Raw genomic sequence first — 10,515 nt, forward strand, 5'->3', positions numbered from 1 at the left:
TACTTTCTATGTCCTCAAATAACGAGTGTTACAAGTGCTTGATTTTAAGTTCTTTGATACATGCGCAAATAAACAAAAGAAGGAATAAAGCCAAATATAACTCGTGGCATTGTAAACTCATATGTATGTCCCTTTAGCTTGCTGACCCACAAGGCTTTTCTTGAGAAATAATATATATATATATATATATATATATATATATATATATATATATATATATATATATATATACACTACCGTTCAAAAGTTTGGGATCACATTGAAATGTCCATATTTTTGAAGGAAAAGCACTGTACTTTTCAATGAAGATAACTTTAAACTAGTCTTAACTTTAAAGAAATACACTCTATACATTGCTAATGTGGTAAATGACTATTCTAGCTGCAAATGTCTGGTTTTTGGTGCAATATCTACATAGGTGTATAGAGGCCCATTTCAAGCAACTATCACTCCAGTGTTCTAATGGTACAATGTGTTTGCTCATTGGCTCAGAAGGCTAATTGATGATTAGAAAACCCTTGTGCAATCATGTTCACACATCTGAAAACAGTTTAGCTCGTTACAGAAGCTACAAAACTGACCTTCCTTTGGGCAGATTGAGTTTCTGGAGCATCACATTTGTGGGGTCAATTAAACGCTCAAAATGGCCAGAAAAAGAGAACTTTCATCTGAAACTCGACAGTCTATTCTTGTTCTTAGAAATGAAGGCTATTCCATGCGAGAAATTGCTAAGAAATTGAAGATTTCCTACACCGGTGTGTACTACTCCCTTCAGAGGACAGCACAAACAGGCTCTAACCAGAGTAGAAAAAGAAGTGGGAGGCCGCGTTGCACAACTGAGCAAGAAGATAAGTACATTAGAGTCTCTAGTTTGAGAAACAGACGCCTCACAGGTCCCCAACTGGCATCTTCATTAAATAGTACCTGCAAAACACCAGTGTCAACATCTACAGTGAAGAGGCGGCTGCGGGATTCTGGGCTTCAGGGCAGAGTGGCAAAGAAAAAGCCATATCTGAGACTGACCAATAAAAGAAAAAGATTAAGATGGGCAAAAGAACACAGACATTGGACAGAGGAAGACTGGAAAAAAGTGTTGTGGACGGATGAATCCAAGTTTGAGGTGTTTGGATCACAAAGAAGAACGTTTGTGAGACGCAGAACAAATGAAAAGATGCTGGAAGAATGCCTGACGCCATCTGTTAAGCATGGTGGAGGTAATGTGATGGTCTGGGGTTGCTTTGGTGCTGGTAAGGTGGGAGATTTGTACAGGGTAAAAGGGATTCTGAATAAGGAAGGCTATCACTCCATTTTGCAACGCCATGCCATACCCAGTGGACAGCGCTTGATTGGAGCCAATTTCATCCTACAACAGGACAATGACCCTAAACACACCTCCAAATTGTGCAAGAACTATTTAGAGCAGAAGCAGGCAGCTGGTATTCTATCGGTAATGGAGTGGCCAGCGCAGTCACCAGATCTGAACCCCATTGAGCTGTTGTGGGAGCAGCTTGACCGTATGGTACGCAAGAAGTGCCCATCCAACCAATCCAACTTGTGGGAGCTGCTTCTGGAAGCGTGGGGTGCAATTTCTCCAGATTACCTCAACAAATTAACAGCTAGAATGCCAAAGGTCTGCAATGCTGTAATTGCTGCAAATGGAGGATTCTTTGACGAAAGCAAAGTTTGATGTAAAAAAAATCTTATTTCAAATACAAATTATTATTTCTAACCTTGTCAATGTCTTGACTCTATTTTCTATTCATTTCACAACATATGGTGGTGAATAAGTGTGACTTTTCATGGAAAACACAAAATTGTTTGGGTGATCCCAAACTTTTGAACGGTAGTGTATATATATATATATTATTTTTTTTTGTAAAAAAAGACCAGGCTTCAAGCGCAAAAAAAGTGAGAAATTACAATACCGGAATATTTCTGTATCCATTATTTAAAGTTAACATTCAGTTAGATTTATAATTATCTGTAGCTTAGCAAGAAGATAGCGACTCAGATGGTCAATAGAAGCGTTGGGTGAAATATTTCACAAGCGGTCCCACCACATTGGCTCCGTTTAAAAAGACAATTAGGACACTGAGGATTGACTGATACCAATACAAATGAACTTGACATCCCTGCAGCAGGTTTGAGCAGACTCATGGGACTTGCAGAACTGTTAACTATACTTCAGTCTTTAGTACCTTGGCGTTATATTCACCAGTTTGTTTCCCCCTGTTTGTGTACTCATTTAGGCAAGGTGTGTCCCATTACAGCATACGACAAAGATGGCGTCCGTGTTCTGCTGCACTTTTCCACTAACTGTCCACCTGGCAGGCCTGATGTACTTGTGATGGTTGCGTCTATAATCAACACAGCCCCACTGCCAGTCAGGAATATTGTTCTGCAGGCTGCTGTGCCAAAGGTAATGCTGGCGTATCCATCTTTCCACACAAATTACCAGGACAGAGTCGCATGTTGCAGTTAAGATAAAACATACGCACTCAGAGCCAGACTGTCCTTGTAAAGTCAATTAGTTGGGTGAAAACAACCTGTTACTCAATTGTGGGAAGCTGTGGAATTCTTGTGTGTTGATGTCTGATCTGCCCCCTCTTTTTGTTCCTCTCTAGTCAATGAAAGTGAGACTGCAGCCTCCCTCAGGAACAGAGCTGGCTCCGTTTAACCCAATTCTTCCCCCTGCTGCCATCACTCAGGTGGTGCTGCTAGCCAATCCACTCAAGGTAAAACTCAACTTGGATTTTTGTTGTTTTTTTTAATGTTCATTTGATTATTTATTTATTCTTTTGTGTATGCATTCAGAGTACAGCTGTTAGGTTGTTTTTGTCTATACACAAGGGATAACCATGAGGGAAATAATTTTTAATAATTTATCTCTAGTCAAATGGTTAAATGTGCATTTGACCACTTTGCTGTCGCAGAGCCATTTTTGCTGTGCAGCGGTAACACTGCCGTGATCTGATTGCGTGTGCATGTGTGTGTGTGTGTGTGTGTGTGTGAGAGAGAAAGAGAACTGAGAGAGATGCAGACTAGAGGGCACCAGAATGTTTACATACTGTAGAGCAGAGGTTCTCAAACTTACTACTCAAAGGTCTGCGTCTGATTTTTATTCAAGGTCAGAGATCCGGAACGATAGCCAATAACAAAATAACATTTATTCAACTCACAACTTTTAAGCAACATACATTTAAGTTCAAGACAGTTAAGATAGAAAAAATACATTCAAGCCTAGTGGAAGAAATTACATTCTTTGTTCACTTAAATGTTGTCATTTCCTGGTCTTAGAGGCTGCATTACAGTAAAATGACACCATTTTCTGAACTTTTTAGGCTGTTTTAGCTGAGTGAAATGAGCCATAAATGTCTCTACCTGCTCGGTCAACCATCATTAAGACTAATGTCAAAATTTTATTGTGTAAATATCTTATGAAAGCACCAATAGTCACCCTTAAAATTTTGTCACATTATCGACATCAAGTTATTCAAAAATGGTTATATTTGATTTTGTCATTATCGCCCAACCCCAGTGGAAGTAACATTTCTATCCATTCACTGAATGACTGTCATGATCAGAACTCTTAACACAGAGATAGAAGAAGTGAATATAGGAAGGCTGAACGTATATGGAAAAACTCTAAACCACCTCCATATGAAGGAGTTGCTATTGAATCTGAACCAAATTATTAAAGATGTGGGAGCTGCTTACTTTTCTAACTTGATTAATATTAATAAACATAATCCAAAAACATAATCCAGTTGGCCGTGTCCGGTAAACTTACCGGGCACGGCCAACTGGGAGGAGACCCCGGGCTAGACCCAGAACTTGCTGGAGGGACTACATGTCCAATCTGGCCTGGGAATGCTTTGGGATCCCCCAGGAGGAGCTGGAGGGCGTTGCTGGGGAGAGGGACATCTGGAGCGCCCTACTTAGCATGCTGCCACCACAACCTGACCCCGGAAAAGTGGCTGAAGATGATATGAGATAATAATCCAAGCCCTGTGATGGCCTGGCGGCCTGTCCAGGGTGTCTCCCCGCCTGCCGCCCAATGACTGCTGGGATAGGCTCCAGCATCCCCGCGACCCTGAGAGCAGGATAAGCGGTTTGGATAATGGAATGGAATGGAATCTCTAATGTGTAGATGCATATTTATGTGTATAGTGTTATATGTGTATGGGTACATTTACTGTATGTATTCTGGCATTTTAGGGGAATCGGTGGGTGTAGGATTGGCTAGGCCTGGGAGAGCTTTTGTCTGTGTATGTGCAAGTGTATTGATGTTGTTTGCTTTATGTATTGTATATTTGTGTTAAGGCCCCCCTTGAACTGGTTCGTCTCAAGGGGTTTATCTTTCTAATAAAATATTACAGAAATGGTTGGAAATGGATGAAATACTTAAAATGTGATTTATATGAAGGCACTTCTAAGACTGGTTTTGTTTGTCATTGCCTTATATGCATGTCTCATGCATACAAGGGAACAAAATTACGTTTCACAGGGCCCTCAGTGCCAAATAAAAACAAATAACACACAATAAATACTAAAAACAAAAAGTGCATTAAAAACAAGAATTACTTCACAGACCTAAACATCACAAGCCCACCTGACACGGACTTCTCTTTAATTTGCTCAGTATTGTGTGGATATATTAGTCGAGCATTACATAAATGTGGAGAATATAACACTTTTTAGAATGTTTTCACACTTGGGATGATAGTTTGAGTCTGAAACCCTGAGATTGTTTGTCTAATTATTTGTCATTACTGCTGCTTTGGTTTCTCACTGAAAATTCTACCGAACTTTGGTGTAGTTGTGTAATACTGCATGTCATCATTGTCAGCCATTTTAAGGCCACTGTCCGGTATTGGTCACTTTACATCACAACATAGAAAATGGTGTGCTCTCTGAAGTCTTGGTTTTGCTCATGTTAAATTGGTGCCGCTTCGAAACTATGGAACACCATGAATGGCCTGGGTGCATCACGTGCAGTCATACTGCATCAGTAATAGGAGGCACTTTGCTTGAAAGAGATGGTTTTTGAGAACACAGGCAAGCAATTAGATGTGCATGTTCTGGAAAACTTTTTTTTTAAACTTTTTTCCCGCATGTTCTCCCAATTGTACCCGGCCAATTACCCCACTCCTCCGAGCCGTCCCGGTCGCTGCTCCACCCCCTCTGCCAATCTGGGGAGGGCTGCAGACTGCCACATGCCTCCGCCGACACATATGGAGTCAAGTCAATTTTATTTGTATAGCCCAGTATCACAAATTACAAATTTGCCTCAAGGGGCTTTACAGCAACACAACATCCTGTCCTTATACCCTTACATTGGATAAGGAACAACTCCCTAAAAAAAACCTTTAACATGGAGAAAAAATAGGAAGAAACCTCAGGGAGAGCAACAGAGGCGGGATCTCTCTCCCAAGATGGACAACGTGCAATGGATGTTGTGTTTACACAATTTACAGAATTTACAGAATACAACATTGAAAGAGGATAACAGAATTATAATGGAATTATACAATTTATGAAGAATATGATGCCCAGGATGCCAAGCAGTGTCCAGACGCCACCGAACATCCCCAGTACCCGAACCACGCGACCATTATCACCATGCAAAAAAGAAAATTAGTCACACATCTTAGTGAGAGAAGGATATAATATTGAAACAGGATAACAAAATTATATAGATTTATAAGATATATAAAAAGAAAACCTGATGAGGGGGATGCCAAGCAGTGTCAAGGTGGCAACCACCGTCACCATGGAGACCTGGGAGGAGGACAGACTCCACATGCACACAAGGGAGACTCGCATGACACCATTCACACTCAGAAAAAGAGAAAGGAGAAGACATCATTCAGAGAGAGAGAAAAGACATGTGAGAGAAGAGAACAGTTTGCAATAGTCAGTCATAATCAGTTAAGTCGTCAATTAGTCATCTATACACTACAATCTCGTCGGCAGAACAGTGGTTGGTAAATTCATTGAGACAGAAACAGACCCGACATTCAGTACAGGTTGTGAAGAACTCAACTTAAAGGCAACTAATTGTAAACTAAGGCAAAAAGATGAATTTTAAGTTTGGATTTAAAGGACTCAACAGACTCTGATTGTCTAATGGCAGCAGGCAGGTTATTCCACAAGAGCAGGGCCCGATAGGAAAAGGCCCTGCTCCCAGCTGACTTATTTTTAACTTTGGGTACACACAGGCGCCCTGTATTCTGAGAGCTAAGAGCTCGAGATGGAATGAACGGTTTAAGGAGATCAGACAGGTAAGATGGGGCAAGCCCATTTAGGATTTTATAAGTCAGCAGAAGCACCTTGAAGTCTGATCTAACATGGATAGGAAGCCAATGAAGGGAGGCAAGAATTGGTGTAATATGGTCACATTTTCTAGATTTAGTTAGGATTCTAGCTGCAGCATTCTGAACCATCTGAAGACTTTCAGTACTAGAATGCGGCAGACCTGAAAACGGAACATTACAAGTCTGGATGAAACAAATGCATGTATTAGCGTCTGCACCAGCCATGGACAGGAAAGACCATATTTTAGTGATGTTACGTAAGTGTCTTGGCGGTTTCTTTAATTAGCTTATCAAAAGAAAGGCTGGGATCAAACGTAACACCAAGAGTCGCCAGCTGCTTCTTTCACCTGACAGTGAGGAGATTCGCCAGGAGGACGTAGCGCTTGGGAGGCTCACGCTATCTCCCCCCCCCCCAAACAATTGCCCTGACCGACCACAGGAGTTTCTGCAACACTTAATCTACATTTTCTTGGCAGATTTAAATGAGAACAGTTGGGTTTTGTCTGTGCACGTTGTCCGTCTTGGGAGAGAGATCCCTTCCTCTGTTGCTCTCCCTGAAGCTTCTGCCTTTTTTTTCTCCCTGTTAAAGGTTTTTTTTTTTTAGGGAGTTGTTCCTTATCCGATATGAGGTTCTAAGGTCAAGATGTGTTGCTGTGAAGCCCGCTGAAGCAAATTTATAATTTGTGATATTGGGCTGTACAAATAAAATTGACTGACTTGTGTTTAGTTACCGGAGTCAAGGCAACACACACCCACACACACACAAATAAATGCATGTGGATTATAAGAGGGGTAAGCCTCTTCCCTTATGTGCACAAGCTGTTTGTGCTCTTGCTACTAAATAAGTACTTGAGATATTTTCCTAAATTAGCGTATTTCCAAGCATTTAGTGGCAGTTGGTGACAATTGAGTAAAACAAACTGTTCTATTACATTTGAACTGGTTTTAACTAACTCATAGTAGCTCCAGGTGAATGAGGAATCAAAGTCAAAAACAACAAAATAGAAACTTGCAATATTGGCTCCCTACCAAAAGCACTGTAATGTGCACTATTACAACAACCAAGTTGAGATATGATAAAAATTATTTATCATGATAAGTCATTTCTACCATGTTAGACACATAGCAACATAATTTTAGTTCATAAATTTAAAAAAAAGTTTACTGCTTCTTTAAATAAGATGTCAAAAGGAAGTTAATTTTTTAAACAACTGATCTTAGTAAAAATGTTGGAGCGTTAAGGCCTCTATAACTACATGAATTATAATAATGTTGCTTTCCCACTTTTAATTATTATAGCTGTTTATTGGCAGCTATAATATGCTTATACATGTGCTCCGTGTCTGTGCTGTGAATGAACGCTGCTCCGCCTTATTAGGCAATGCATGACTACCCTTAAGGAATGTGTTATTGAGCCTGCACTTTTTATATTAACGTGGGGTGAGCTGGAGCTGTTGGGTTGGCGCTATTGCACAACCCAAAACAAATACTCTGAGCTGCATGAAATGGGCTTACAACAAACCATACTAGAAATATATAAATCAGAAGCTCATCCTTTCACCATATTTGTAAAACTCTTGAGGCTATTGTAAACTAGATTAATCAGAAGTCACAGTGTCTGTGTTCATTTCATGTACATATTTTTATTCCATGTATATGTAAATAATAAATGTGTACATATTTTTATTATTTTTATTGTATATTATATAGTGGTGCAGTGGTTAGCGCAGTCACCTCACAGCAAGAAGGTCCTCGGTTCGAGCCCCGGGGTAGTCCAAACTTGGGGGTCGTCCTGGGTCGTCATCTGTGTGGAGTTTGCATGTTCTCCCCGTGTCTGCGTGGGTTTCCTCCAGGTGCTCCGGTTTCCTCCCACAGTCCAAAGACATCAGGTGAATCGGCCATACTAAATTGTCCCTAGGTATGAATGTGTATGGGGGGGAGGGGGCCCTGTGATGGACTGGCAGCCTTTCCAAGATGCCCCCCCCGCCTGCCACCCAATGACTGCAGGGATAGGCTCCAGCAGTCTGCGACCTTGAGAGCAGGATAAATGATTTGGATAATGGATGGATGGATGGATTTTCATTCCATCTCTTTTTAAGACATGAAGAGTTGAAGCAAACGACTTGGATCTGTGCTTGAGAAGTGTTGATCTGATTTGATAGTGATAACTGTTTACAACACTATGGCTAAATTGAAGAGACTCAAATAGTGGCTGTGATCCCATAATGAAGGATTCCGAGATGAATACCAGTTCAGAATAAGGAGGATCTTTTATGTGTGAAATCTGTTTTGGGGTTATTTGTCACTATAATTTATAAATGACTGATAATGGCTATGCAAAATGTAGGCAAATGTTGTGGCATACAGCTAGCAAGCAGAGAGAGAGATTGAGCATTGTTGAAGGGGGAGAACATGAAGTGGTCCAGCTGGTCAATGAGAGATTCTTGCAAGCAGTTAAACTCTGCCCAGATCCCTCTATAAATGTTATTTGGCAAGACTGCACAGGCTAAGCTTTCGATTTTAGACCGCTGCATTCTTCTCCTGAAAACTGAGCCGCAGCCATGCCCTACAGAGAGGGTCATTCAACATGGTGGGAATAGGGGTGTGCTTTTGCATTTGAAGTATTTAAACAGCAAAAATAACCAGTGATAGAAATAATTCTTATTTAAAATTCTTTCTTTTTTAAAAATTATACGCAAATGCACTAATATTTGATGGCTTTTTTTTTTCGTTATACAATGCAGCTTTCTGTTTCTCTTACAAAATAGTTTTTGTTGTTTTGCACAGTTGAAGACCTTGCTCAGTGTGAGTGAGTGAGTGAGTGAGCGAGTGAGCGAGTGAGCGAGTGAGCAAGTGATTGTGCAAAATGCATATGGTCCCCTAGTTACATGCATGTTAGGGTTAATACTCCTGTCTGTGCCCCTGACTTAGGCATGGCAAGACGAACTGGAGTTGGTCCCGGGGTGCTGCACGACAGCTGCCCACTACTCCTAGCTACACAACTAGTATGGGTTAAATGCAGAGGAAGAATTTCCTCCAAAAAAAAAAGTTACAGCTGCTCAATACAATTAAGTTGAACACTCCATTGCAGGGAAAATGTAGTGACATTTCATTCATTTTGCTGGTGGTTTATCATCCATTTTTGCTCTATTCATCTGGGGTCTGATATCTGTGTGTGCTGTGTGAATCAACACACACATACACACACACATGTTTTTAATTCTATCAGTCACTGAATTAAAATGGCACACTTTTTCTTCTTTTCATGGTAGCGTGACAGTAAGTGAGAAACTTGAGATTTTCAATTCATGGCCGTGTCTCGCGGGTAAAACTGAGACTTGACAGGTGTGCATGTTTATGATCAAATACAGTTGCCCTCGATGCCTCTCACCATTTTTCATTTCAGCGAGCATGCAGACATTTTTTTATTTCAGTATAAAGTGCTGCAGTTCGCAAGAGGTTTGCATTAAGCTGGAAGGCTAACTTCTTTTATGCATTTTGCAGGAGAAAGTTCGGATGAGATACAAGTTGACGTTCACACTGGGAGAGCTGCAGTGCACAGAAGTTGGAGAGGTGGACCAGTTTCCTCATGCTGAGAAATGGAGGGCACTATAGCCCTTTCTGTCCCTTCAGGGTAGCCACACACTACCCATATTCATGTAACAATTTAGCCTCCTAATTAATCATGGCAGCTAAATGTTCAAAATGAAGCCATTATTAGAAAGCCTCCTTTGAAAACTTTGAAAGACTTTATCCATAGTCTTTTATGTAAGTTTGAGGTTTTGCTACTTCAGTCTCTTTCCCAACCAAATACTGTGGCGTCTTTATGCATGCTCAATAATCCAGGTAAGAAAATCACAGAAAGTCGAATCAGTTCATCTGGACACAACGTTTATGAAGAGAGAAATTTTTCATCACTCATCTAAGTGACCTCTTCAGTCTCAACTGACTGCAGGTATCCCCACCCTCATAAACAATACAGTGGCATAACGACCGAAACCAATGATTGGTTTCATATGCAAATTGCTTTGACCATTAATTAGAGTTACAATGGCCATGTGTACTATTCACAGAGGATTGGGGAGTGTTTGTAATACAGCATTGTAAGATGATGACAGATGCACTCTTAGCGCCCCCCCCCCCCCGGATCAGGGATGATGGTCATTCCCTCTTCACATAGATGGCCTCTTTGATTCCT

General features: G+C 40.8%; 1 protein-coding gene across 1 annotated transcript in view; it reads left to right on the top strand.

Annotated features, from left to right (window-relative positions):
• Positions 1–10,293, top strand: part of LOC130113021 (ADP-ribosylation factor-binding protein GGA3-like) — a 32,992-nt gene extending 22,699 nt beyond the window's left edge. The window contains exons 14-16 of the mRNA XM_056280538.1: positions 2,250–2,419; positions 2,625–2,735; positions 9,822–10,293. Of these exons, the coding sequence (XP_056136513.1) occupies positions 2,250–2,419; positions 2,625–2,735; positions 9,822–9,932 (392 nt within the window). The 3' untranslated portion in view covers positions 9,933–10,293. The remainder of the gene's footprint in view (positions 1–2,249; positions 2,420–2,624; positions 2,736–9,821) is intronic.
• The last annotated feature ends 222 nt before the right edge of the window (positions 10,294–10,515 follow it).

The sequence above is a fragment of the Lampris incognitus genome, chromosome 5 (genome assembly GCF_029633865.1).
Source record: "Lampris incognitus isolate fLamInc1 chromosome 5, fLamInc1.hap2, whole genome shotgun sequence".
NCBI lineage: Eukaryota > Metazoa > Chordata > Actinopteri > Lampriformes > Lampridae > Lampris > Lampris incognitus.